Below are 27,725 nucleotides of genomic sequence, written 5' to 3' on the forward strand. Positions count from 1 at the left end.
TGTTTTTCACTTGAACCTCTGATAATTAAATTAGCATAGTGGCTGAGGCACAAAAAGTAAGAAGTTGGTTAAATTAGGAAACAATATTAGAGAGCATGAAAAGATATAATATACCTAATCATTTATAAAGTTAAGACCTTGATTTGTGAGAATTACCCCCGCTAAAAAACCTTGGCTGACTTATTATTCCACTGAGGAGCAACATGTTCATAAACAAAATCTGAGTAAATACACATGTATGTAGGGATTTGGGAACATATAGCATAATGTAAAAGGCAATATTTGGGATACAATACTTGTCAAGTTGCACTTCTTGCAACCCAATAATCAAATTTAAAATGAAAAATTAAAATTTGTAGTAGTTACATATACTACCAAAAAAGTTTTAGGATATCAGCAGCTGCCCGCATTGCCACCATTGTAAACCCACCTCTGGCTCAAAATTCAATCATTACACTCGTTTCGCATGAAACTTGCTGCTAACTGACTCATAGCTTGGGACATTAATAACTGCCAAGCAAGAAGGGTAAAGCATCTCATAATCAGATTACAACAAGACTTTGGATCAAATAGTTCCCAGGCAATCAGATACTTACCATCACCATACGATGCCATTGTTAGAGGTGAGGATAAAATCTTCTTAGCCATATCAGCAATGTCGCGCAAAGTGACTTCATCTACCATTTTTAAAAACGATTGTACAGATTTCCTGAGAAGAAATAAGACAAATTACGTTACAGAAAAACAAATTGCATATTCCCTTTCATGAGGCAAAATTATAGTAGAATTTAAGCACCACTTCCAAGTAAAATCCATAAGAAAACAACACACCTAGACATTAAATTCTTTTGGCACTATTTGTCACAGTACATATCATTCCCTTCAAATACAAGTTGAGAAGCCTAGAATCAAGTGACTAAGCCTATTCCATTAAGTGATTTGTTTTTTAATGATTTTGAAAGGTTGATAACACAGTGCAACCTCCACTGAAGAAGAGAATAACAGCAAACAAGTTTTCATGGCCAGTTCAGACTAGACATGAACTCATTAGCAAAGCAACCATCTAAGGGATTTTCACCAAGTAATTATTATCAAAGCATGATTAGTATAGCCCAACGTTTGGGTTGCAGAGGCAAAAGAGGATGTCAAAACATGTTTGAAACTAGAACATAAGAAAACTTATTTTACAAAATAGTAACAATTAATATGAATTTCACAATTCAAATGAGCAGAAATTTTTACTAACCATAGAGAATAAATAAAATAATGCTATAGTACATCACAAACTCACAATAAGGTCATTTGGCTCATATGACCATTTTCAAAATATAAGCATTTAAATTAATTACTAATTCAAATTTTTTTGACGTCATGAAACCACAGTTGTCGTAACCAATTTCGGACAAGTACACAAGTACCCTCTGTAGCAGGGTATATGTTTGCAGGTGAAAAAAATTACAGAGAGGTTTCTGCTTGGAGCTTTGACAGTCTATAGTGAAATTTTGATAAAGCATTATTGGGGGTAAAAGAATTGAAGTTGCAACCATATACGATTTAAGTGCCAAATTTTTCTAATATAATCTCTAAAAATGAGGAAAATTACACTTGTAACTAGAATTAAATATCACAAGCCTGTAATTTTGTGTTCTCCATAAACCATTTTCTCACATGCATGTCTTACCTGCATAAAGATGCAGGTCAAAACATAGATTTCTTAGATTAGGTGTAGGTGATCATGTCTGAATGCATAGGATAGATACAGAAAGAGGAATTTAAAGTCCATAAACACACCTTTCTCCATATGTTAAAATCTGCCTTCCAATATCTTCTGCCACAATCATCTGATAAATACAACTAATATTACAACTCTTTTAACAAAACATAGAACAATATAGCAAAAACCAACAAATTGGTTAAGAAAGTATTGCAATTAATATAACTGGCCAGAACAATGCACAACTCTAAATGGATTTTGAAGTGTGTGTGTGTGTGTTGGGGAGGGGGGGGGGGGGGGGGGGGGAGAGGAGAGAGAGAGAGAGAGAAATCATACTCTAGATTCTAGATTCATCAGTACTGCAGATTTTGTGGCCTCTTGTGCACGTTTTATCATTAGCCGAGAAACTGCCACCAAGATGAGTTCAAAAATTTGTAAAGAATGAAAAGAAAACAAAAAGAGCAGGGGTAGCAATGATGAAAAAACTTGCCATGCGAAAAGGAGTGGCCAAAAAACATAAAGACAAAAAATAAGAAAAATGCAACGCAAGCAAACCTGCTCCTTCTGCCAATAAAAGTAATTCTTCTGCTGCTATGTCAACTGCTTTTGACACAAAATCAGAGCTCTGGCACAAAAATTGAGCACTCTCAACTTTTTGTAATTCAAAAGGTGGGCAAGCAGAATATTTACAGACCCAATTAAAATAATTACCACTTAATTAATTTGATTCTGAAAGATCAAAATGCATTACTGAAAAAACTAAGAGATAGAAACTTATAAAGTGCTATAATAAAGACCGTATGCACATCTGCACATACATGTGCACACACTGCTACAAAATTTTTGAGCGAACAAACAGGGAAGAAGAGTATGTAATGATAGCCTTACTGTGCTACCATAGATGCCAAACAATCCAGTATTATTGAAGATGCTGTTGAATGCAGAAAAAGATTGAATCTGCTGATACTCATTCAATACACGGAGATCTGTCCAAGCAGAACAAAGAAAAGGAAAATTAAGCACATATATGCTTAGGCATGAGAGAGGTTCAGCATGAAATACATGCAAAAACTGGTGCTATTTCACCATTAACAGGAAGAATGAAAGTTTATTGCGAAACAAATTTTGTTTGAAAAATGACATCAGCTAAAATCAAATGCAAATTGTCAAGCATGGAGAATTTTATGGCAGATAAAAGAAAAACTCACATAGCCGTGAGTGCATCCCTTTCCCTGGACCCCCAGCTGAAAATGAGCCACCTCCTCCCATAAGCATCTGTAGGTCAATCAGAATCATTAGTACCATTCAAGCAGAAATCATATAAAATGAGAACAGAAACTAAAAAGTAAAGTTGAAGAATGCACAAGAGACACGTGACAATGTGACCCAACAATTTTGCTGTCAATCTTAATAAAAGGAAAAGGGAATATACAATCTAAAGAAATTAAATAATAGATGAAGCAAGTTCAACTCCAGCACCTGCATTACAGTCAGAATGACAGATTCTTTCTCACTATTCCAGCCACCTGGTACTTCAAAAGCAAGAGCGAAATGGGTACTCTGCAATTGACAACCAAAACTTTCAATATACAACAAGAAAGAAGAAATCATAAGGTCTAAAGAGAATTTCTTTTCTTTTCTTTTCTTTTTTTTTTTTTTTTTTTGGGGGGGGGGGGGGGGGTGGGGGGGTTTGGTGGGGGGGAAAGGGGGAGTGATGTTTTTAGACACTTTATTTCTGATGAATAGTAAAACACACCGGTGCATCAGCTTGTCGACGGAAATCGCCACCAACATAAACAGATTTTGGTTCTTCCAGGTAGGGTCCTGCTGGGAGGTCAGAAAGAAGTGGCTCAGCAATTTGTAAAAGCTCTTCATGCTCAATGCCAGATGCTGCCAGGACCATTCTAGTCCCTGTATAGTTCTCCTAAAACCCTCAAATCAACCACAATTCAGCAAAAAGACAGAAAGAGAATAAAACATATATCAATCAAAACAAAAGTCACATATTCAAAATACTGAAAAAATTGTGCTACTCATGTAAAACACATGCAGGGATACAAGCAGCACAGACAGATTCTTACAGTAACAAATTCTTCCAAAATACTGCTGTCCAATCTGTCTAGCGCTGATTCAGGTGCCAAAAGAGGATTAGCCAATGCACCAGAATAACCAGTAGAGTGAACTGCCTCCAAAATTAAACGCTCAGGATTTTTTGATACTTCCTCCAACTCAGCTTTCAACTTTTGCAACTGTACAAGAATGTGGTATAATCTAAATACTCAACAATTGGCAAAGAACTGAAAAAAGCAAAAACGAGCAAAATCCTTGTTCTAAGCTCATAATCAATGGAAACAGATACTGAGTCCCCAATCTCACAAAACTGTCCCATATATAGCTACACACACTAAAAAATAAATCTACGTATATTAGCTATTAACTTGCTAATACAGAGAATGATAGAAATAACTATACTGAAGTGCATAATAATACAGAAAATTAATCAATGGTACTTATTCCAGTACCAATTCCTTAAATTACAAGACCAAAACACAAGACTTGTTTCCTCTCCATTGTTCTGGTGGGTTTTAGCTTTATCAATTTACACAATTATGAAGGTGCCATGAAGACTCGTCAGATAAGCTTAGATGTAACAGAATTTTTTTAAAAAAAATTCATAATTGAGCTGGGGTTGGGAATTAGGAAATGAGAAGCCTTCTTTGGAGGTAAGCAATACTAGTTGCAACAAGCTATTTCCTTGAACACACAATATAACTGATACTATTTAGCATGTGCATGATTTGCTGTCATTGTTGCTTTGCTAACATCCAACAGCCATATCGAAACATAATACTCCAACTATAATATAAAGGGTGAAAATTGATTTAAGTACATTTGCAGATGTGGTTATCACTTGAAAGGACAGAAAGTGTCAAACATATCTCATTCTACCTTCTCAGAACTCATGGATCCCTTGTACTAAGAATTCTGGAAAAGACAACTGTCAATTTAATCAGAAAATTGGCATGATTAAATAAAAAATACCTCTTCATTAACCTCCCAATCCAAAAAGGCAGGGTTTCTCACGCAATCAATAAGCAATTCTACCATTTCAGGAACATAGGTCTTAAGGGCATCAAAGGTGTATGCCATACACTCCCTAGAGGCCGAGGCTGATGTATTACCTCCAATTGCCTCAACTTCCCTAACAATGCGCAAGTGGGTGCGGTTTGTAGTGCTCTTGAATGCCATCAGCTCCAGCAAGTGGAAGGCACCAGATGATATTGGTGTCTCATAAATGGAACCAGAATTAATGAATAAGCCAATGGAGGCAGCAGGAGTCTGATAAAACAATCAAAGAACTTCACTAAACTATAACCAATGAAACAAATAACAGAAATCAGTAGCAGTAAATCACTTAAAAATGAAAATAGCAGTTCAGTATATGAAGTGTAGAAAAGTTCCAATACCAGTAATTTCTCTGAGGCTATTTTCACACCATTGGATAGAGTTTTAACCTTAGTTTCACTAGATGCAACATAATCAGGTAGTGCAGGTGGAAGGGAAACGCCTTCTAATGGTGTCTCCAAAGAAGCAACAGCACTTGAAGTTGCATAACGGGCAGCTGCCAAATTGCCAGTGCGGCCCTAATCATAAAAGTTCAGAAAGCATTTTCTGTAAGTGACTACATAGAAGACCTCCCACCAATGGTTTAATTTTGCCCAGTATCATCTCCCCAAGTAGAGAAAAAGAAAAAAGAGCAAAGCTTGTAAAACTATAGAGCAAACCATTCGATGAATCAACATATATACATAGTATCTTTTTCTAATGCCACGGCACATTTATATTTAGATGCATTAAAAATGCAGCATAAACAGGGGAAAAAAAACATACCCAATTTAACAAACCAATAAAAAACAAATGGATATATTAAACATCAAATAGCAATAATCAGATCACTACATAAGATGCAAAGAGATAAAACGCAGAGCTGGAAGAAGACAAGAGTTGGAAAACTTCATATCTTAAACAATGTAATTAAATGGCTCTTAAAACCCATGTGACAAAAACTAAAACCTTTTTTTTTTTTGTCCTCTTTTATATTGCATTTCCTCGAGAAACAAACAGAAAACTGTTAGGGTTTTAGAGGAGGGGTTTTGAGTTTAAAAACTGACCTTCACAGCCCTGAAACAAGAAAGGGCAGTTCTGTACATGGTTTGATTTTCGTGGTTTTAAGGTTTTGGGGACTCTGTTTTTCTGAAAGCGTTTTATTATTTGTTGTAAGAGAGAAAAGTCCTGAGTCTAAGGTGGCTGTTTATACAAGAAGGAAGCGAAAAAGATGTTCATTTCTGTTCCGCTTTTCAGGGGTTTAGGAGTTTGGATTCTCTGCTTTCATAAACATTTTGATACGTTCTGGTCTCTCTACTGATCTTTGGCATCTCAGCATCTTATGGGTGGGATGGGACCCTTCATGTAGGGTATGACCAGCCGTTCCTCCCTCCATTTTTCTTTTGCTTTATGCAGTAAAGAAATGGAAAATATACCATTCTCAAAATAGAGATAATGAGTATCATGGTGCAAATATAATTCAAATTCTACGATTTTTGTTACATTTAAACCTTATTTAGTTAGTATTATTGTTACACAATTTGATACGTAATGAAATCTTATTATTTGTTACCTCAAAATTTATAACTGTAAAAATAATATTAAGGGAATAAACACATGAAAAAACTAAGTTTTTGATTAAATTTTGTTTTTTTGAAAAATGTATTTTGATGTAGAAGTAAATAATATTATAATAGATTGTAAATATATAATAATATTATGTTATTATTTGTGTTATAATTAATTTTGATTTTTTTTACTTTTGATTATAATAACTTTTTAAGAAATATAATGAGGATTTAAGTAGCAAAAGCATTGTTTTGATGAGATATTAACCAAGTATCTCACCAAACAATATTTATCAAAAAAAATTGTTTTATGTTGAAACCAAAACCTCCCTCTTAAAAGTATTCACATTTGAGCACTCCAATAAATTTCATTTTGTCTATTTTAACATAAAAAATTAAGGATTCAATACAAAAATAAGAGGATAAATAGTTTTGTTCAAATTCTAATCTATGGTGATTGAAATTCTAAGATAGCGTATGATATTATGGTGTAAGTTCCCAACCTTTTTTCTGATTTAGTTGCTCATAATGTCTTTGCAACGTTTAGTTTGCAATTTAGACAAATGAAATCTTCTCATTGCAAAATCGTTACAATGCGACGAGGGAATGCTCCCACGAATGCAAAGTAACTTTCCTTTTGTAAAGGGAAAGGTACAAATTTTATGTTTCCCCAATTGTCCTACCCATTGCCTGATCCCCTTTTTTTATTTTTTCCTTGTCTTCATCTTCTTCCAAGATTCCCCTCATTGTTTGCTTTATCTGATAAATTGCTTTTTTTCACTTTTTTTGTTTATTCTGATGATATGTCCCTTATGGTTGTGGGCTTGTGGATCTAGGGGTTTTTAGGTTGCAGTAAAGAATTCCTATGTTTGAAAGTATTTTGGGATTTTCTTTTTGGCTTTTGCTATAACAGTTGTCTTTGTGCAGGGATTTTTTTGGAGGGGTGAGCATCGATTGGTTTCAGTCAGTTTTAGTTTCAGGAGAAACCAAAACTGCCAAAACCGATTATCTTTATGACCGACCTGGACTGACAGGTCATAAGGAAAAACTGATCAATCAAATTTGACCTCGGTTTCGGTCAATTTCGATTGGTCGGAAGGTGGATTGGGCTTAACTTGAGTTTGGGCTTAAATAGTCTAAAAATATTAAAATCATTGAAAAATTTGTATTGGGTTTGATTTTAAATTTGTGTCAAGTTCATTTTTATAATTGAAATCAAACTCATATTATTTAAATAAGTAATTCAAACTGTATGATTTATTTTTAATTATATAATTAAAGACTATATAATTTTTTTTAGTAAAAATCAATAAACATTATATTCTTTATTTATAAAAATGCCAAATCAGTAACTTATTTTTTAAAAAGAAACAATAAATACCATATATTAAATTGGCTAACAAGAATATTAAATAAAATAGAAAAGATAAGGGAAAAAGATTTTATAAATTGTACATAATCTGTAATTCAATTTAGTAATTTATGTAATGCAATTAATTTAAATTCGAGAAATACAACATAAATTAATAAATTGTACATACTACAAATTCATAAAAGTTAGAAGTTACACAACCAAAAGTAAGATAACATAAATTACTAAAATTCAAAGCATAGATTTGATGGACCTCGAAGGCTCAGACCTCCAACTCCAATGCAATAATTTTCCAAAACATATTCATAAAAATATTAAAATATAAAATAATTAGTATAAATAATTGTGTTAAGATGATCTAAATAAATTATAAATGTAAATATGCATAACACTTATGGATAATATTACTTGAAAAGTGAAAATAGTCAATAGAAATAACACGTTACTCAGAGTTAGAGTCAAACCCAGTCTCAATTTCACATATGGGCTTTAACGTAATCTTTGTTAAATCTAAAAAATAATATAACAAATATGATAAAATCTTTAAGCAAAGAACCAAAAAAACAAAGAAATAAATTGAGAAAAAAAATGATACTATATTATGGTAAATTAAACAAAGAACTAAAAAAACAAAGAAATAATTATCGAAATCAAGTTTATCGAGCTCATCTAAATCATCCTCAAGTTGCTTCGAATCACCACGTGCTTTTCCATATAGCCAATCTTGAGTACAAATAAGTGCTTGCACGATTTTAGGAGTCAAAAAACAGCTATATGCATCAAGTACACGTCCACCAATACTAAAAGTGGATTTTGAAGCAACTGTTGATATGAGAACCGCTAATACATCATGAGCAATAGCAACAAGTATAAGAAACCTATACTGATTGAGTTTCCACTATATGAGAACATCAAAGTTAGTATTCCCGCTAGCATCATCATCCAATGGCTCAGATAAATATTTATCTAATTCCGATTTCTGCTCCTCCAAGCCACAGTTTAACCTATGCCTTTTAAAAGCACCCAATCTTTTCTTAGTAGTTATTGGATCCTTGCCACTCGAAACAATAGCACTATCATGCCCACCTTCACCATCAGTGACTTGTCTCATTGACATTTGAGACTCTTGACCACTTTCAACAACATAAGATTGAGGTTGGGGTTGCAACATTTCTTATACTATTGAAACACCTCATCCATTATTTTTTTCACTAAAGAAAACATTAACATAGCAAGCTTTTTTCTCGAATCAATAATCGAGGCAATGTACAACATCAAATTCATTTTTTCCACATTCCCCCAATACTCGTCAAATTTTGTTTTCATTCTCATTATCATAAACTTCAAATCAACATAATCATTTTCTTGCCATTCAATCAAAGGGTCATACACATCAAAAATAGAATCAAGAAAATAATTGACAGTGATATAAGATGTACCTGAAACATTTACAGACATATCATAAAACTCTTTTAAGAAAAGAGAAATCCTCCTAACAGTTGTCCAATCGTTATCATCAGGCACCTCATCTCCATTCTTCACTAGTTTACGTCTATAACTACTGTCACAATACTCAAATGATGCAAAAACCTTTTCAAATTTCACAACTGTATCTAACATCAAAAAAGTAGAATTCCATTTGGTGCACACATCCAAACTCAATAATCACTTACTATCTACTCCTGCACTAGTAGCACACTCCTTAAACTTGATTAATTTAGAAGGAGATTGTTTAATATATCTCACTACTGATCTAATATTAGCAATTGAGTCATTGATATCCTTTAACCCATCAATCACAATAAGATTAACAATATGTGCAGCGTATCTCATATGAAAAAATTACCTCTTAAAATACTAGTTTCAGCAATATTAAATTTTTTCTTTAAATGTCCTATTGCAACATCATTGAAACTAGTATTATCAACAGTAATATAAAAAATCTTTTGAATCCCCCAATCAACCAAACATCTATCAATTACCTTCTTAATAGCGTGACTTTTGTGACTAGTAATGGGACAAAAGTTCAAAATTCTTTTCTACAACTTTTAATCTTTATCAATAAAATGAGCAGTCAGACACAAATAATTAATTTTTTGTACTAAAATCCTTGTGTTTGTGGTGAGACATATTTAACCAATACATGATCTCAAAAATTTTCTCATATGAGTTTTTTCATCAGCATAAATCTTGTAACAATCCCTAGCAATGAACCATCATGATGGTATATGAAATCTAGGACATGTTTCCTATACCCTTTCGTTTTCACAGATTTAAAAGGCAACTCATCTAGAATGATCATCTCAGCTAAACTCCTCCTAATTACATCCTGATCAAACTTCCAACTACCCAAAGATCCATCTCCTCCTGATGAAAAACTAATTCCATTTTATTACTCTCCTCACCAACAGGAAGTATTTTCAACTTCGGACAAACCTTAACATGATTATTTAAAGAAAATGTTCCTTTTCTTTTTATATCAGCACATAAAACCTTATCACGCACCCGAACATTTATCTCATTGATTGGTGCATAATCCCCCCACCTAAAAGAGAAGGATTCGAATCCCACCTCCCCCAATTATGAAAAAAAAAAAAAACTTATCACAATGACTACATCTAACCTTATGATTACTTTTTTCATCAACAAATTTTGTGAAGTTGGACGGCTAAAGTCCAAACATGAGACAATAATCAAATAACCAAATAAGTTGGACTGCTAAAGGCTAGAGCATATCCGGGACAGGGAAGACCAGCTTTCATTGTTCACAATTCACATAGTAAAAAAAAAAAAATCACAACAAAAGTCTCACAAATCACAAAACCCATGAAAATACAAAAAAATTGATTTTCATTATTCACAAAGCAAGCATAATCTGTCAGCTACTCAAGTTCTTCAACATTGTATATACCTTGAGGCTTGAACAAAGGGAAGATGATAGCAATTGCAAGAGGGGATCGGCGACTAGTGAGGAGGACGACGACAGTAGCAAGGGGTCGACAACAACAATTGATGAGGACCAAGGAAGAAGCCAAAAAGCTTTTTAAGGTTTCAAAGGGAAAAAAAGGGTTGATTTGATGAGTGTATACAACAATCAAGGAAGGGAAAGAAGACAAAAGGGGATCAAAGAGGCTAAAAATTAAATTTCACCACTCTCCCTTAGTTTTTCGATCAACTCTGGTAGGGAGGAAGTGTGGTTGGCGACCAAATTGTGAAGCACTCAAAACCGACGATTATAGCCGACCTCCTAAACCAACATCGAATAACTGAGCCGATTGTGACTGTCGAAGTCAATTCTGGTCGATTGCACAGTTGCAATCGATCAGTGCTCTCTCCTAGTTTTTTGGTCAGTTTATGTACATGGGTACTCGTTTGTGCTACAAAATTTGTTCATGTATATAGCAAACCTTTGCCTTGACAAGCTTTACTTTGGTTCTTACCTTATACAGGGCCCGAACATGATATATGAGGTCACATATTTCTTACCTTTCTTTAAGGTAATGTTTGCTAGAAAAGATGGGTGTAATGAGGAAGGTGAGAAAAAAAGAAGAAAAGAAAAGAGAAGAAGAAAAAGAAACAAAAAGGGCATATGAATTAATTAGAAATGATAATTGGTTATATAAATGTGTGATTAATATTAATTGATTAATTATTTTAAATTAATTAATTAACTAATTACTTAGTTAATTTAATTTAATTAATTAATTTATAAAATATTTTAAATTAATTAATTTAATTCTTTAAAACTCAACTAATTTATTAAAAATAAATATTTAGTATTTTTACATATTTTAATATTATTTTTTCCATGCTATTATTTATTATTTTAAGGAATAAATTGAAAAGTTAAAAATTTAGGTTATAAAAAATGTAAATATCTTTAATTTTATATTTTCATATATAAGGGTAATTTTGTAAATTTATATTATATTTTCAGTAAAGTATTTTCAAATCAAACACTACAATATAATCTTCTCAGAAATCACATTGCTTACAATCATCACTTTTCTATGCTATATCAAACATTGCAAAATTACTTTCCTAGTAATCACATTTCCAACGACTACATTCCTCGCAAAATATCAAATACCACCTGAAGAGAAAGGTTTTGGAGATTTGATGTCCTTCATTCATTTAGAATTAATGATGAAGTCAATTCCATGTAAGAATTATGTCTAACTTGTCTATGATCTCGTGTTAATAATGCAAAAGACATCTAACCAGTTGCAAAGTCAGGATTTTTGTCCAAGGGACAAAAATAAGAAATTTAATGCTCGTGAAGGTAAAATTATAGAATTTTTAAAAAAGTAAAGACAAAATTATAAAATTAAAAAAAACAAGGAAAAATTATAAAACTAAAACTATAGGAACGCAAAGGCCCCTACTAAGCTCCCTCCCTCCGCCTCTCCATCCAACCATATATTAATCGATGTTTATTCTCACAAACTAATCAAATTATGTAATAAATATTCTCATTTTATTTTATTTTATTCTTACATAATAAATATTTTGTTCTCTTGTATTACATTTTACGAACTAATCATACCCTAAATAGTTTTTTTTTTCTTTCTAAATTTAGTTCCTAAGTATATAAAGGTAAGTTTATGCTCTGTAGAAATGAACCTTACAATGTTATATTTAAATTATCTGTTTACTTAAAAATAAATAATGTGATAGGAGAAACTAAGAAAGAGGGTCCTCTCCTTCCTTGGACGTTGGCTCGTCAATTGGCATTCTTGTCTCTGCTGACGTGCAACTGAAATACAAGTAGATAATTTGAGAAACAAAGATGAGAAGCATGCTTTGCTTTCGGTATTTAATCAATCAGTTAATAAACTTGATTGGACATATGTATGCATTAGATATGTTTTCATAATTAATTAAGGATTATGTCATTAAAATTTCGAGCATTGCAGTTATGGTAGTGAGTAATTATCAATCTTAACTAAATCATCATCTCACCATTCTATTCTATGCACAGTTTTTATGTGGAAGCAGTGACATGGCGATGGACAGGTTTCCCCCCCGCATGAATCATTACGCTCAAGTGAAGTCACGCTAAACAACTCAAATATATTAAGTGAATGCTTACATGCCTCTTATTATTAATTAAGACGAATGAGCTAATCATTGTCATTAATTTAGCAAAACATTTAATTGGAAAGTCAAGATTAATTATATTATTCCACCTGCCATTGATCTCTTGACGCCACGTGCCACTGGGCAATTCCACATAAATTTTATTCGAAAACGAATGCAGAATATATATATCATGGCGGTTTTTCATATCTTTTTCGACTTCTCTGAAATTTCAAGGCATGTTTTTCATTTCTATTGCATTTTGCTTCAAGTGGAAATAAAATTCCATTCTTATCACTTTTCTATACTTCCATTTCTCTGCTTGCTCTAAACATATAACTTGTCCTGATACTAATATGTTAATTTAACTTATGCTTAATTCTAATTCTTATAACACAAATCTGCCACTTTGTTTCTTAATATGATTATAATCAGTAAAACCATTTAACTCACATGACACGTCAACATTCATTTAATTTAAAATAAATTTCTCCTGCGGTATATTCCAGATGTTAAAAGAATCATGCCCCCTTTGAGATTCCACTATATCTGACTATTATTTATATAAAAAATATCTACTTATCTTTTTGAGTAAAATATCTTACCTCTTAAGCTTTAATTAAAATTCTAACTAAGTCTATTAATTTTTGAAATAAATATTTTACCTTCAAAAAAATTTTCTGCTGGACATATAGATTACCCGTTAATATTTTTGTTAGTTTGATGACATGATAATATTGAAATAATAAATTTATCCTTTATTAGTTTAAAAATTACTATTACATATATTTTATTAATTAAAAAATTACTATTATTATATATTTTAAAAAAATAAAAAAAATATTGAGCACCAATCGGTACTCCCTCCCTTGGGGAGCACCAGATTCAATGCTCTCCCATTTATTTTATTTTTTCCAAAAAATATAATAATAATTTTTTAAATTAATAAAAAAAATGATATTTGAGTATTTTCATAATCTTTGTTAATGATATTTACACTTTTGGGACAAAAAAGCGGAGTATTCATTTCAAAAATTAATAAATTTATTTGAAATTTTGATTGAAATTTAAAGATGTATGAGTATTTTATTTTATTTAAAAAAATAATAATTTACTTGATTAAACAATAATAAAATTTACTAATACAATAAAATTTTAGTATAAATGGAGTTTAGTTGGAATTTAAAGGAAACTAATAAAATTGACTTCAAGGTATATTACATTATTTTAAAATTTATTTTGCCCTCATCATGCTATATGCAATGAGGAATTATGTGATATAGTTTTAAGGATACAATGCAATTAACGTTTAAAATCGTCTTAAACTTATGAAAGTAAATTGCTAAACACACTCAAGGGTTGTATAGTTGTTTTGACCTTATACGTTATTTTTTACTATAAATAAATTATAAAGAATTTGAATATTTTTGAAATATGATAAAATGTATCTTTATTTTTTAATTTTTTATTCAAAAGATAATACTTTTCTGCTATTATCTTGTTTGTTTTTGTCTATCAAATTAACAAAAAGTTTTTTATATAGACTTTCGAGTGTCACCAACTTTTTCATTAATCATCTTTATATTTTAAAGACACCTCAAAATACAAAATTATTGTTTCAACGAATAGGTTACAAAAATACAACTATTCATATTATATTTTATAATATCTTTGAATTATAATATAAAAAAACAAACATAACTTTTCATTTACAATTTTTATTAAAAAATTCTATTGCTAATATTATTTGATAGAATTAATATTTTTTTTTACCGACCAATGGAACCAATGGGACCCCTGTCAACGGCCATATATAGCTCCACGCTCTTCGCGCCTGTTCTCGCATCTTGGAATCCTTGGTTTCTTTCTTTCTCTCTCAACTCTCGATGGACTCCATTTCCTGCTCTGCTTCACGTATCACTCCCAGGTTCCGGTGCTTCGACCCTACGAACACTTATCCTGCAACCGCCAATCACCGGCGTTACTACTCCACCTTGCCTCTTTCTGGTTCCAGAAGTCCCAGAGCGGCCAACACCAACATGGGCGATTCAACGACTATCACCGAGCCCAAAATCGTCACCGGCGACTGTGGTTACGTTCTCGAAGACGTCCCTCACTTGTCTGATTATATCCATGACCTCCCTGTAAAAATAAATTAACTCTCCTCTCTCTTAAGCTTTTGTTTGGTTTCTGTACGAAAGTCAAAGAAAAAGAAAAGCAATGAAATCAAATGAGAAAATTCAAGTTAAACAGAGTCAAGCACAAATTACCCAGCATATAGTTATACTATTTGTTACTAAGTAGAAGTAATAAATAATCTTTAAGGCTCTGTTTGCATGCAGCTTATAAAAAAATGAACTTTTTCTTTTAACCCAAAATTTGTGCTCTGTTCTCACATTTTTCTCTTTTTTTAATTGGGCAGACACATACGAATCCATTGCAAGACAATCCTGCGTATTCAGTTGTGAAGTAAGTTTGTCTTTTGTCATAAAATCAGCTTTTTTTCTTTTTTTTTTTTAAGTGTCTGATTATTGATGCATTTGCTTTTAAATGATTTTCTACATGAAATTATTTTGTTCTGTTTCTACCAGGCAGTACTTCGTTAACGTTGATGATACGGTTGCCCAAAAGGTAAAAATGAAATCTGTCACATAATTTGCTCTTTGTTCTATTGATTCTTCTTCGTCAACAGATATCGCTTTCATTCAAATTCTGACACAGGTTCTTTTGATACATTAGTTTATTGTAGTAATGGTGTGTAAAACATAAGCTCTTGTTTATAAACATGGGAATGACTTATTTTGCTCTGGGTTGCACACTTGTTTCAGTGTAATAGTTGAACTCATTGCGTCACAGCAATTGCTGTAATTCTTTCTGAACATGGTGTTCTGCTTTCTATGCACACTTCACAGATTGTTGTTCAAAAAGATAGTCCGAGAGGAACCCATTTTAGGCGAGCAGGGCCTCGTCAGAAGGTTTGGAAATTCTTGCGTCTTTGCATTTAAAATTTTGGGTTTTCCTATTCTTATTCAAATTCGGATAGAATGATATTTATTGTTATATCTTTTCAGGTGTACTTTGAATCTGATGAAGTTCATGCATGCATTGTAACATGTGGTGGCCTCTGCCCTGGTCTAAACACAGTGATTAGGGAAATTGTTTGTGGATTATACCACATGTATGGTGTCACTAGAGTTCTTGGGATTGAAGTAAGTGTATTCAGAACATCATTTATTTCAGTACATTGAGTGGTTAGTTAATTGTTTGAGGCTAATTTGTTCTTCTAGGGAGGATACAAAGGTTTTTATGCTCGAAACACAGTTCCTTTGACACCGAGAGTTGTAAATGACATCCATAAACGTGGTGGTACCATCCTTGGAACGTCAAGAGGAGGAAATGATACCTCAAAGATTGTTGATAGCATTCAAGATCGAGGAATTAATCAGGTATGTCTTTCCTGGTCTGGCGTTCGTAGTTTGTACAAATAAGATTTGATATTCAACATATACTGCCTTTACATTTGGCAAGTGATTCCACGTGTGAATTTGAGCATTAAAACTAGATATATCTCAGGTATACATCATCGGTGGAGATGGAACTCAGAAAGGAGCTTCTGTGATATTTGAGGTAATTGATATGGATTTTGTTATTGAAGATTGAACTTAGGACCAAATGGCTGTCCTATGTGTAAATTTTGCACAACTATAACTTAGGGAGATGTTTATTTGAAAATGGTTGTCAGCATCTGATTAGTTTTTTATAAACCTATCTTATATGCAGGAGATCAAAAGGCGTGGCCTCAAAGTTGCAGTAGCTGGAATTCCAAAGACAATTGATAATGATATTCCGGTACTTATGGCATGCACAATTGGCAGACACCATGTCATCTACTCCATATTTTGTTGCAGACTTAGTATGATTTCTTATTTTAAAAGTACTCATATTGATAAATATTTGTGATCCTTTTGTAACAGGCTATAGACAAATCTTTTGGTTTTGATACTGCTGTTGAAGAGGCTCAACGAGCGATTGCTGCAGCTCATGTGGAATCAGAAAGTGTTGAAAATGGTATTGGTCTTGTCAAGTTGATGGGTCGGCACAGCGGTAAATTTTACACCTCTATGCAGCTAATTCAAGTAGATGATTGTAAAGATTAATTTCGGATGTTGCATTGCTATACTGAAATGTTCCTGTGGTTTGATACTCAAGAATTGTGTTTCCTCGAGTGTCTTTGGAAAGACAGATGAAGATTGAATTTCATCTTGCTGCAAAGTTCCAGCAGCCATGTTTATTTGATTTCATTTCTGTACACCACATGTGTATTTTCTTTTGAAGAGGTGTCATTGTTTCGTTACCTTCTTCATTTTGTTCCTATCTTCTGTGGTTTGTTAAATTGAAGAATCATCGATTTGCATGGCGACACTTTTTTTTGAGATCTTCTTCGACCTGTTTATCAATTGTTTCAGAACTTAGGATGTCTTTCATAGGATGGTTTAAGCACCAGATAACTTCTTTCTTCCTCGTCTATCACTACGGACATTGCAGATGGTTTCTTGTTACAATCATCCTATGGCTATTCCTGCTTGCATCCTGCATTAAGTAAATCCAGTTGTTTTATGTAAAACACAGGGTTTATAGCAATGTACGCTACTCTCGCAAGCAGAGACGTGGACTGCTGTTTGATCCCTGAGTCACCATTTTATCTTGAAGGAGCAGGTGGACTATTGGAATATATTGAAAAAAGACTAAAAGAAAATGGGCACATGGTTATTGTAGTAGCTGAAGGTGCAGGACAGGAGTTTCTTTCTGAAAACATCCGTACCATCGACAAGCAAGATGCTTCAGGGAACAAGCAGCTCCAAGATATTGGTTTTTGGATATCTCAGAAAATAAAGGTAGAGATGCTTTTAGAACAATTTACTGGTTTTGCGTCATACAAATATTTGAATCATCTGTCTGTCTGGTGAGCGTTCTAGTATTAATCTCAAGATTTTCCGTCGATGGCGTTGATAAAAATTTGTTTAACTGCCTAAGTTAAGTTAGGTGTAGGGTGATTGGGTCTTCACCTCCATTCCACAACACTCAGATATGATCTATATTTGGCATTCATCAGAAATCCATCCATTTTTTGTAAATGAGGGGAGCAGTGTAAATGGGATATTTTCAATTTTCATTCCACGAATACTTTTACTTCCTAAAACTGCTGCTTCACTGCACCTGTTTGTCAACTTTGATGCAGGACCACTTCAGCAAGCAGCAAAAAATGGCTATGAATCTCAAATATATAGGTTAGTTGCTGAAAACCCCGCATGGTCTTAGTCATCACTCTCTGTTTAGATTCTCTATGGTCCATATCGTACAAAACCATATAACCAAGCAAATAGCATTGCTTTTATTTGCTGGCAGATCCCACCTACATGATCCGTGCGATACCAAGTAATGCTTCTGACAACGTCTACTGCACACTCCTCGCTCACAGTGCCATTCATGGTGCAATGGCTGGGTATACAGGCTTCACTGTTGGTCCTGTTAATGGAAGACATGCTTACATACCATTCCATGTAAGTTCCTGAAGGAAACGACTTACATCGTCTTTGTAGTCTGTATGGACAAAAGTACGTACGGTCGCCTGCTAATACATTCTCTAGATCCCTAGTGAATAAATGTTTACTTTGTAATGCGCAGCGTATTACCCAAAAACAGAATAAGGTAGTGATCACGGACAGGATGTGGGCAAGGTGCCTCTCATCAACCAATCAACCAAGCTTCTTTAGCCCACAACAGCTCTTGGAAAAGAAGACACAGGAAGAAGTAGAGGAGAATCATATTGACCATTGAGGACTTGGAAATCAAGTGAAGAAATTTAATTGAGTAATTGCGTGCGGCACCAGAGAATTTTGGTTTGTGATATCTCCTTTCTTTTCTGGCTGCCTGTTGCTTTCTTCTCAATCTCCGGCATTCATATCGTTTTATGCAAATTACATCCCATTGCTTTGGACGGTTTTGATGTACCGAGTGGTTATGGTTTTGTTGTGTACAAATGTTTTCTAAAGCATTTCAATGGCTTCTGAGATTGTTTGGAAGCCAATTGGCAGAGCAGGGACTAAAGTTGAAATCCTTTGGGTCAAATTTTTAATTCTTTAGATGTCCACTGACATGATGGGAATTACATACAAATACAACTAAGTAAATCAAAGCATACAGAGGATGTGATACATATTTTCTGGACCAATGATGTCCAACTCTTTCAGTGTTTAGTGAAGACATTATTGATGACCTCCTTCAAATCCTTGCAGCCAATAATCTCCATTTCCCCACAATCAAGAGTTGCTAATGATTTCTCAGCTGACATGGGCACAATACACTTCTTATATCCCAGTTTTGCAACCGTGCTTACTCTTTTGTCCATCCTCGGTACCTAAAATGTTGCAATAGAACAAAAGTTACCAAATGATAAAAGAAAAAAAGAAGAAAAAGCCAGGCTCAACAAGGCTGTCGCCAAAAAGTTTCAGCAGTTCAGCTTAAGAGCATCACCACCAAAACAGTATCAAAGTCTATCAAGTTCTGTATAAATTGGATTTTCTAAGACATGATTTCTATTTTTGTATCAGAAGCTTAACAGATGAATTTTAAGGATGCCCCTTCCCCAACCTCTGCCCCCGGAAAAGAAAAGGAAACTGGAACTTGAAGCTATGAACACAACAAGGAGACTGTCAAGGTAATTGTAATAACAGGGAAAGCATATGCTTACCATGCGAAGCTCACCACCAAGGCCAATTTCACCAATGAACGCAACTCCATTGGGAATAGGAAACTCTAAGAAGCTGAGCAAGACAAGAAGCATATGTTTATCAATTTAGAACAACATATATCAAATAATTTACCAAAACAAGAAAAAAGGTACGAAATATGTTGTTCAGGTGCTGCGTGCAGGAACTTGTAAGCCTTTACCAAGTATAGAGTCATTACTAATGAAATGGAACATAGCAACCTTATTGTAGAAATCAGGTGTGATAAAATGAAAGTGAAGGAATTAAGAAAAACAAGTAAAAAGTTATATTCTAGAATCAAAATCTACTGAAAAAACTTCATAGCTTAAACAAAACAAATCCCATGCCTGCTACAAATTGATGCTGCTATTGCAAGATCCCCAGCAGTCTCTGTCAATGACACTCCACTGACAACATTTAGAAAAACAGCCTGGTATGATAAAGTGAGAAAAATTACATAATTATATTAAAAAGAACATATAATATACATTCATTTTTTTGTACTACTGTAACTAAAAGATCCAAATGCTGAAACATTCACGACCAAATATAAGTTAAATTTCAATATATTGACAATGCTTAACAGAATATGCTAAAAACACAAGGAATCACAATCAAAGAAGAAGTTAAAATCTCATTTCATAAGGGTGAACAGGGAAAAGTACTGAACTTCAAACCATAAGTAGTGGACAATGACTCAGAGAGGACAAACAGTAAACAGTAACTTACATTTTCTTGGATCTTTAGACCAGCTTGCTTGGCAAGGACCTACAATTAATACATTAAAACAGTCAATTCAGAATTGCAGCCTTGTAAATGCAGAATAATAAAGTCTAGTGTTACCAAAATGTGTAAAAGCACGCAAATGATTGATTCCTAACTCAAAAGTTCTAATTAGTTCAATATTGGAGAAGAAACCGTGTAAAGTAATAAGGCAAATATGTTTTAAACCACTACGATTTCTTGTTGAGTAATATTACAATGACATACAAAAATAAGACTCCCAGTCCTACACCGCAAGATGAGAGTAGAGATTGCTGATATGAGTTGACTTAAATACCAATGTTCAAATTGCCTTTTTCATCAAAATGATGAAAATTGAAAAGTCAAGTAACTCAAGTTGTTAAACTATATTAAATTAATTATAAGATAATTTGCTTCTGAGATTCATAATTAGAAAAGTCTAATATTCCAAAATGAGTACTTATTTCCTTACCTTTCATTCATAATTAACATTTCTTTTCAAGAAAAACCTAATTATTCAAGCTGATGAAAACCTTTACCAATGCTTGACACTGAAGATACAAGAGGGAACCTTTCTGAGGAACCCTCCTTTCACTTCACTATTGACAAATTTCTTATATGTTAATAAGTGGACAATCACCAAGCCTTGAGGTAATGGAAAATTTGAAGGTTGGTCTCATCATCTCACTGCAGGATCCATCAGCATTACAATTAACGTAATAAACTAAAACCTAACCATTGAGACTAGCAGTGAGAAAATGAGCATTTGACTACCTCAGTTGAGGTAAGAGACTGGAAATCACAGCATATGACATATAATATAACTACATACTGCTAAAAAAAACCTGTAAACCTACATAAGTAAAAGTAACAGTATCAGAAAAGATGGCCTTCATGGCACAGAGATAAATATTTACAGGAGAACTAAATGGCACTTACGGAGATAATCATGTCAGCTCTGCTTGCTTGGATTCCATTAACATGCCTAGAAACTGTTGAGCTAGATACACACAATGCCTACACAGGATTATAAAGTCAATTAAAATTATTTGTTGGACACTGATAGTAACAAGAAATGTTGCAAGACTGACACAGTAAAATTGCTGGAAATTATTGAGGGAAAGGGAGGGCTATAAGAGAATGGTATCCTTTCCCTTGTTTGGGTTTCGAAAACCACCCCTCCAGAACTTTCTACAGTCCTATTTTTGTGATTGGGAGGATGGGAGGGAGAGGATACCCATTACAAAGTTCTGACTGCATAGATGAAATCACCTTTATATTGATATTTCCTTTTAACCAATAAAGGATCCAATTGTAGAAATACATGATAAAGATAAATAATCCATCATAAACCATAAACCCCATGCAAGGGAGAAAATTCTAAAAGTATAATTATCGTAAAGCTCACTGCTTTGTCCTGAACTCATAATAATCCTTTTAAGTATGGTACTCAATAATAAAATAGAAGATTTTATATCCATTAATTCATTAAAAGTAGAAACCCTCAGATAATGAAATGTTGTTAGAAACATGAAGCAAATGAGATAAAAAGGACAACATATAAAAGGAAAGTACCTGAATTTCAATAAGGAAAGCCCGAGATCCATCCATAATCACTGCAACAGCAAGTCCAGCTAAAAACTCTGAATCTGAGTTCTGATCACTTAAAAACATCTCACTGGGGTTTGAAACAGCTTGCAGTCCCAATTGTGACATTTCAAATACTCCAAGCTGACAGTAGAAACGCTCATCAATACAAAAGCCAGTGATGGATTCACATGAAATATTTGAGTTGAAAGAAATCAAAGCATTAACAAGATATTCAACACAGAAAAAATAAAAATATGATGATGATACAAAATACAATCAAGTTGAGGATCCCCCTGAGCCATTCTTATTTAAATAGAAGCAAAAAGCATAATATCTCTGTCATTGGTACCTCGTCAGTTGACCCAAAACGATTCTTCACAGATCGAAGCAAACGATGAGATGAGCACTTTTCCCCCTGCAAATGATAGTATTTATGTTATCAGAACCATAATATATGATCTCAAGAACTGACTCCTGGCACTAAGGAAACTATTTCTGAAATGGAAAATATGAAGAGTAAAAAACAGTACTAGGATAATAGGTTACAGTCAGAAGAAGAAAAATATCAACAACTCCAAAAATACAGTTTCAAACAAAAAAGGGTATTCCAATCAGTTATATTTCAATACAAATTTCATGGAAAGTAAAAGCATTTTAGTCATCAACAAAGAAGATTAAAAAGAATATGTGCAAATTTTTGCAAAGTTAAAGAACATGATGCTAATATAATTTGAGCTAACATCTGATAATCAACATTTTAAACAAGCTTTTTGTCTCTCTTTTGTAATGACAGGCCATTGAAAAGCAGTCCACAATTGCAATGACCTGTAGATCTGTGTTTCTAGTTTTCCCTGTGTTTCATTTAAAAAAAAAAAACACTCCTTTTTCTTTTTTGTCCAACATTTGTGCAAAAATCTCAAAAGTGTTCTCTGCACATACTTTCCATATTCATCACTAGGCAGATACATATTCACATTGTAACTGATCATAGTTGCTAACGCAATTTCTGTGAGAAAATTCTAGTATGGACACCTGACAAAATATGCCACTTCAAAATACTTTTAAAAAAGTGGAAGGGGAAAAATAAAAGCTCTAGAGAGATGAGAATAAAATGAGACGGCAATTTCACCAAAGGATAAAGTAACTCAATTTTCCAAGGATAAAAATGCAGTATCTCCAACTTGTTGAACTTGTATTAATGTTAGGAGCTTCTATAAACTGAAGCATACAACATTGTACCCAATTAAAAAAAATAAAAAAAAGGAGATGTGTAATAAAGAAAGAAACCCACACAAAGACAACAAAAGTAGCAATAGTGAAAAATAAAAAGAGGCAACAAGGTACCAACTTCCAGATATAAGACAGCATCTACAATGTGCTCCAAGACACGAGGTCCTGCTATATCACCAGATTTTGTAACATGCCCAACCTGGCATTACAAAAAAGAAGAGGAAAAGTCTGAAAGCAGAACTCAGAACCAATAATGTGACTGGATGAAGTTAAAGCAAACAAAGGTCAGCAAAACATGTATATCAGCCTACTCATGCAACATTTTCATTAAAAAATTTATTAGCACAAGCACAAATGTATACCTCAATGTGAAGAAGTGAAGACTAAGACGTAAAAAGCCTACTCGCGCACCTTTTCATAAAAATAAAGTATGACAACTGAATTTGTATGACCAAATTCTGCCATATTATGCATGTGCTCAAGAATAATCCTCTCCATCCCCACATCGCTCTCATTCTCTTTTCCTTATAGATGATAAGATTTAAATCCATGACCTATTCTTGTCTCCTCTCACTTCTTTACCACCATGTCTATTGCCAAAAGCTTAGCAATAAAGATAAATCATTAGTATTTATCTACCTTTTGCAACTACTGTGCAGGTTCAACCCCAAACAGCCAAAATGCATCAAACACAGGATATATATTAGACATTAAAAGCAATCACCTGGTTAGCATCCATCTAACCCTATGACAATCAAGTTATCATTTTTAACATGCTTATCATCAATCATCTGTCAAGAGGCAACAGTAAATCATCTTGCCCGAATTACCAGATTACCATCTAATGCAGATTAACTTTGCTTGAGAACATCATGTAAGTGCTCTATCCTTCAACAGTCTCATGCTATGCTTCCTTTTAGTCAGTTAATTCATTTCCTTGCACCCTTTCAAGTGCTAAAAGCAGAAAGGCCCTTCCATTAGAAGCATACCTCCAGCTTAATTATCAGCAATAAATATACATTTGCATGACTTCGTTTTCTTAGCCACTAAGCACCAGCAATGTGCTTGAAGAATAAACATTAATAGTAAATCTCCCCTAAATAGCTGAGCAACAATATAGAAATCTTCAAATTTCCAAACAGCTAAACTAAAGGAGCAGCCACACAAAAGAAATGCTTGGGAACCATCCAAACCATGTTCATAAAAACTATCTGTTTATTTAACATACTACCAAATTTGACATAACAAGTCAAAAAAATAATAAATAAAAACCCACATATTCAATTACCCTATTTAAGAGTAAGAATTTTATGCTTACCAAAAGAACTGGGATGTTGGTTTTTTTTGCAAACCGCAGCAAAGCTGATGTGCATTCCCTAACCTGTCATTGACTAAATAGTGTCACTCCTTAGCAAAAATACTGCCCTCACAGCAACTGAGAATTAAACACCCCCACTCCCTAAAAGACACACACAAGTATATTGTTCTATAAAACTTTTTATATAGCCATTGCTAACAACTTAACAGGGAAACTGGTTGAACTTTATGTGAAAAATAGGATTACTTAAGGAAGTACAAAACATTACAAAGAGAAAATGGTTTATGTAGTGCTAACGATTTTAACATATAAGGCTCAGAACTAAGTCAATCCGTACGTAATGCCAAAGGGTAAGGACAAAAGGAATCCATAAAGGTTATGGTGCAAAAATATTCCAACCTGTGAGAGACCTCCAGCACTTCCAGTAACTTCCTTTAAATACACCGTTTGAATTGAATCAACAATTAGAGCCCGAGGCGAGAGGGGCTGAATTTTCATCAATATGTCCTGAAAGGCAGCAATTCCACCAATTATTTTAAGATTCACCAACTGGTTAGCTGTACAAGGAAAATCATCCATTTCATTTCCAATATGGTAGATCACCAATACTCTTTCAATCTGGAAGATAAATGGACAAAACAGCTAAGAGGGGGAAAATTTTAAGAAAAAGATTTCGCAATTATACGCAGTCAATTGATTGAAGATGAAACTTGGTGCAACAGGAAGGCTGCTTGATATGAGAGGAGGTCATAGGTTCAGGTTGCAGATACAGCCTCACCAAAAAGCAGGCATATGGCTGCATGTATCCATCCCTCCCAATATCACACAATGTCAATCCTCATGCACTAGGCTCATTTTAGACCTAGCAAAGAGCCTTTTTCAGTTTGCTCATACCAGAAAACCTAATGTTTCAGACTCTCCCTGCTCCTCCAGATAGATCCTGCCACCCTTTTGCAGTGAAAAGATGTGGCTGCATCTTTCTAAGCATTTCAAGTAATTGAGTAAGTAATTTTAAGCTTTTCCAGGTGATTGAGTAAGTAATTTTAAGCTTTTGAAGTAATCGAATTAATAACTGAGTCATGGTAATTTAAAACAGAAAAAGCTTACTTTTCACGGTAGATCCAGTAGTAGCAGAAAAATATATTACTACTCCTTTAATAAAAGAGAAACCAAAAGGGCCAATAAGATCATATTGACAGAATTATGAGTCAACAAGTGGTGTAAAGAATAACAGATAGATGATGATAAGCAAAATTAGTGAAAATAAATTCAGAATCATATACCTCAATATCCGTTCCAGAGTATAGGAAAAGATCATTTGCTCCAATCTTCATGCGTTCAGCTCTGCTGCTAATTTGTTCAACACTCTGACACAAGGAAGCCACAAATGAATTTTAACACTCTAACTTACCAAGTTAATATCATCATGCTGGCATATTCACGGAAAAACAGGCGTTGTCTTAATAGTGCTAAGGTCAATGACTTATCTATATGTGCAATGTAGTAAAGCTTGGAGAGCTGACCAGTATGAGGCTTCACGAAAACAAACCTCTTCGCCAGAGACATATACTACAGAAGCAGGTTCATCTGAGTCTTGCCCCTCAGCAATTAAAGCAGCCATCTATAGAGTAAGAAGAGAATTTAACATCATAAGACAGCTATTGCCAAGAAAAGAATGTCAACATGAGTTGACAACAGAAGAGTATCCTTTCTTAAAAAAGATAAGAGAAAGAAGAACGGACACCCTCAAATGCTGCAAACTTGTACCTGCAACAGTAAGGTACTCTTTCCAACACCAGGATCACCACCAATCAAAACCAATGAACCTTTAAACCAGAAAATTATACACAAATGGAATAAGCTTTCATTAACTCAACATATCAAATTTAAGCAATTATTTAAGATGCATTCAGACCACATTATCATGTTTTTCTTTCTTTTCCAAACTTTTTAGAGGCAATAATTTCAAAATTAATCAACAGAAAGATTATGAACATGAACCAAACCTGGAACAAGGCCACCACCAAGCACCCTAGCAACTTCATTACCAAAGGGTCCAAGCCTACATATTACCAAACAAAAACATGTATTGATATATATACCTAAATAGAATGTTTTCAAATTCTTTAACTTTGGGGGAAAAAAAAAAGGAACTTACAGTGGAATCCGGTAATCCATCTTCTTAATCCCACAGTTAACATCCATCAATCTAACCGGTTCCACATCCCCTGCATCCTTTGGGAGCCAAGACCGCAACACAGTTTCCGAAAATTCTAACCCTCTGTTCTTAGTCTCTCCTTCCGTAAACCTCTTCATCGTCCCAGAACGATCACAAGAACGGCAAACTCCCCACCACTGTCCATCTGAGTATCCACAATCCTCACAAACCCACCTAACTTTACCTTTCCCTTTCTTCTTATTCCCAACTATGTCCAGTCCCAACCCATTAACCGAAAACGTCTTCTTTCGGCTCATCCCATCAGTGTTCTCCTTGGGAGAATAACGAGCCCTATCGTTAGAACCTGAGAATCCCTTGTGGATTTTGGTTCCATTGCTCCAATTAGCATTTTTGGCCTTCCCATAAGTCCTCTCAGTCTCGAAATCCGCATTTTCTTCGTCTCCGGAACCCGACTCCACGTCCTGGTTAGTGCTTTTCTGTTTGCTGCTACGGATGGAGAGCTCACCGGTAAGTGGCTCGTAGACGGTCCACACACGAGGGGTTTTGTCGGTTCCATCGGTTTCAGGGAAATTTAGAGCGAACCGGGGGTTGGTTAAGTGGAAATGGCGGGAAAGGAAGGAGATGGAAATAGGGATTCTGGTGGGATTAAGGAGAAGGAAGTGTTTATGGGTGTAGTAAATTGATCTTATAGCTTTCATTTCTATGATTTTGCATAAGAGAAACTGTGAAGTAGCCTGGGAATGCGAGGGAGAGAGGGATTTTCTCTGTTTCTAGAGCAGGCTTTAGCTTAAGGTTTTGGCGGAAGATTGAAATGACAGAGAAGAGAACCCCGCCAAGTTTTAAACAAGGTGCTTAAGATCTTGCTTCCAACTTCTAACAGCCCAATGTCCTTAACGCTCAATTCCCATGTCTTTCTGAAGCAAAATGCAGTAAAACTTAAGTCCAGCACCAAATACTCACTCTGTCAACCCAAATTACTTGAAAATGTCACTAACAATTTAAATTCACTTCCATCAATATTTGAAGCATAGAGTATTGACTAAAAAATAATTTATG

General features: G+C 34.0%; 2 protein-coding genes and 1 pseudogene across 3 annotated transcripts; 1 reads left to right on the plus strand and 2 right to left on the minus strand.

Moving 5' to 3' along the window:
- Positions 1-142: 142 nt before the first annotated feature.
- Positions 143-6,108, minus strand: LOC18596041 (mitochondrial-processing peptidase subunit alpha). The gene is made up of 13 exons (XM_088807789.1): positions 5,887-6,108; positions 5,182-5,358; positions 4,757-5,053; positions 3,796-3,963; positions 3,471-3,638; positions 3,194-3,274; positions 2,923-2,989; positions 2,603-2,700; positions 2,270-2,339; positions 2,051-2,121; positions 1,792-1,841; positions 597-709; positions 143-510 (listed from the first exon to the last, which is right to left on the minus strand). Exons 1-13 carry the CDS (start codon positions 5,923-5,925, stop codon positions 452-454), a joined length of 1,458 nt encoding a protein of 485 aa, XP_088663915.1. The 5' UTR covers positions 5,926-6,108; the 3' UTR covers positions 143-451.
- Positions 6,109-14,691: 8,583 nt separating this feature from the next.
- Positions 14,692-18,995, plus strand: LOC18596042 (ATP-dependent 6-phosphofructokinase 6-like; annotated as a pseudogene). The gene is made up of 13 exons (XR_016027057.1): positions 14,692-14,982; positions 15,261-15,307; positions 15,430-15,469; positions 15,751-15,813; positions 15,910-16,047; positions 16,126-16,284; positions 16,412-16,465; positions 16,619-16,687; positions 16,813-16,942; positions 17,468-17,733; positions 18,078-18,126; positions 18,245-18,399; positions 18,524-18,995. The product of XR_016027057.1 is annotated as an ATP-dependent 6-phosphofructokinase 6-like (transcript).
- LOC18596043 (DNA repair protein RadA-like protein) lies at positions 18,943-27,638 on the minus strand. Its single transcript, XM_018123901.2, has 15 exons — positions 26,649-27,638; positions 26,497-26,552; positions 26,258-26,316; positions 26,040-26,111; positions 25,774-25,857; positions 24,890-24,997; positions 24,491-24,553; positions 23,291-23,371; positions 22,292-22,357; positions 21,928-22,083; positions 21,292-21,369; positions 20,338-20,376; positions 19,956-20,038; positions 19,590-19,662; positions 18,943-19,256 (listed from the first exon to the last, which is right to left on the minus strand). The coding sequence occupies exons 1-15, from the start codon at positions 27,365-27,367 to the stop codon at positions 19,086-19,088; spliced, it is 1,908 nt and encodes a 635-aa protein (XP_017979390.1). The 5' UTR covers positions 27,368-27,638; the 3' UTR covers positions 18,943-19,085.
- Positions 27,639-27,725: the final 87 nt, after the last annotated feature.

Source organism: Theobroma cacao, chromosome 6 (assembly GCF_053813885.1).
Source record: "Theobroma cacao isolate CCN51 chromosome 6, ASM5381388v1, whole genome shotgun sequence".
Taxonomy (NCBI): Eukaryota; Viridiplantae; Streptophyta; class Magnoliopsida; order Malvales; family Malvaceae; genus Theobroma; species Theobroma cacao.

What these genes read in the sequence shown, in the direction of transcription:
- LOC18596041 (XM_088807789.1), bottom strand. Translation starts at nt 5,925, where the DNA reads ATGTACAGAACTGCCCTTTCTTGTTTCAGGGCTGTGAAG. An exon ending in TAGCCTCAGAGAAATTACTG is followed by an intron (nt 5,054 to 5,181) that starts GTATTGGAACTT and finishes TTGTTTTATCAG; the next exon opens with ACTCCTGCTGCCTCCATTGG. An exon ending in GTCGACAAGCTGATGCACCG is followed by an intron (nt 3,275 to 3,470) that starts GTGTGTTTTACT and finishes TGTCAATTGCAG; the next exon opens with AGTACCCATTTCGCTCTTGC.
- LOC18596043 (XM_018123901.2), bottom strand. Translation starts at nt 27,367, where the DNA reads ATGAAAGCTATAAGATCAATTTACTACACCCATAAACACTTCCTTCTC. An exon ending in ATGCTGTCTTATATCTGGAA is followed by an intron (nt 22,358 to 23,290) that starts GTTGGTACCTTG and finishes TATCATTTGCAG; the next exon opens with GGGGAAAAGTGCTCATCTCA. An exon ending in GAGCTGACATGATTATCTCC is followed by an intron (nt 20,377 to 21,291) that starts GTAAGTGCCATT and finishes TATTAATTGTAG; the next exon opens with GTCCTTGCCAAGCAAGCTGG.